A 1022-nucleotide genomic window follows, 5' to 3' on the forward strand; every position below is an offset into this window, starting at 1 on the left:
GAGCAATCCAAGCCGTACAGACCGGGGCAGCCAGGCACCTCGCACAGGGAGCCCTTGTAACCGAGCTCAAACGTGCACTGGCACTTGCCGTTGACAATGCGGCCGTGGTTGGAGCACTCTGCGTCGCAGCCACGACCTGCCCAGCCGGGCTCGCACACGCAGATGCCCGAGTTTGGGGGATCTTGGACGCCGTGGACGCACGGGTCGTTGCAGGCAGGGCCCATCCAGGGGCCACGGCAGTCCTGGCACAACGGTGTTGGCAGCGTGTAGTTGCAGAACCCGCGACCAAAGCAGTTTGGTGAGCCGGGGCAGTCTGGCGTCTCACAGCCGGGTCCCGTCCAGCCGGGCTCACAGTCGCACCTCGCTTCAGCGGCGTTGCACTCGCCGTTGCCAGAGCACGACTGGCCAATGCGCATGCGCTCCACGCCCGCTCAGGCCACACACGCCGTCTGCCGTCTCGCCTCCGATGCAGGGCCCATTGCCCGGGCAACCGCGGATGTCACAGCGCTCGCCCCAGTAGCCGGAGAGGTAGTCGCATACGCAGGTCTTGGTGGCGGAATCAATGGTGCCGTGGCCGTTGCATTCGAGGTTGCAGCTCTCGCCTGTCCAGCCAGGGTCGCACACGCAGATGCCCGAGTTGGGAGGGTCTTGAACGCCGTGGACGCAGGGCGTGTTGCAGTCCGGGCCCATCCAGCCCTGCTCGCAGTTTCTGGCACACGGGATTGGGCAGCGTGAAGTTGCAGTAGCCGCGACCAAAGCAGTCGGGCTCACCAGGGCAGTCTGGCGTCTCGCAGCCGGGGCCGCGCCAGCCAGGGGTTGCACTCACACACGGCGTCGGCGGTGTTACACTCGCCGTTGCCCGAGCAGGGACTTTGCCAACACGCATGCGCTCGGCGTCGCTCAAGCCGCACACGCCCTTCTGCCTCACTGCTGGGAGACAGGGGCCGTTGCCTGGGCAGCCAGGTACGTCACAAGGTCACCCCAAAACCCTTTTCTCGTAGGTGCAGATACAGAGCTTCAGG

General features: G+C 65.9%; 1 protein-coding gene across 1 annotated transcript in view; it reads right to left on the reverse strand.

Moving 5' to 3' along the window:
- Positions 1-1022, reverse strand: part of PTSG_10401 (teneurin-2) — a gene marked incomplete at its 3' end in the record, with an annotated part of 40053 nt that overhangs the window by 37683 nt on the left and 1348 nt on the right. Inside the window, exons 2-3 of the mRNA XM_004988395.1 lie at positions 541-709; positions 39-401 (exon numbers count right to left, since the gene is read on the reverse strand). Coding sequence (XP_004988452.1) covers positions 39-401; positions 541-709 — 532 coding nt within the window. The remainder of the gene's footprint in view (positions 1-38; positions 402-540; positions 710-1022) is intronic.

The sequence above is a fragment of the Salpingoeca rosetta genome, assembly GCF_000188695.1.
Source record: "Salpingoeca rosetta unplaced genomic scaffold supercont1.36, whole genome shotgun sequence".
Lineage (NCBI taxonomy): Eukaryota > Choanoflagellata > Craspedida > Salpingoecidae > Salpingoeca > Salpingoeca rosetta.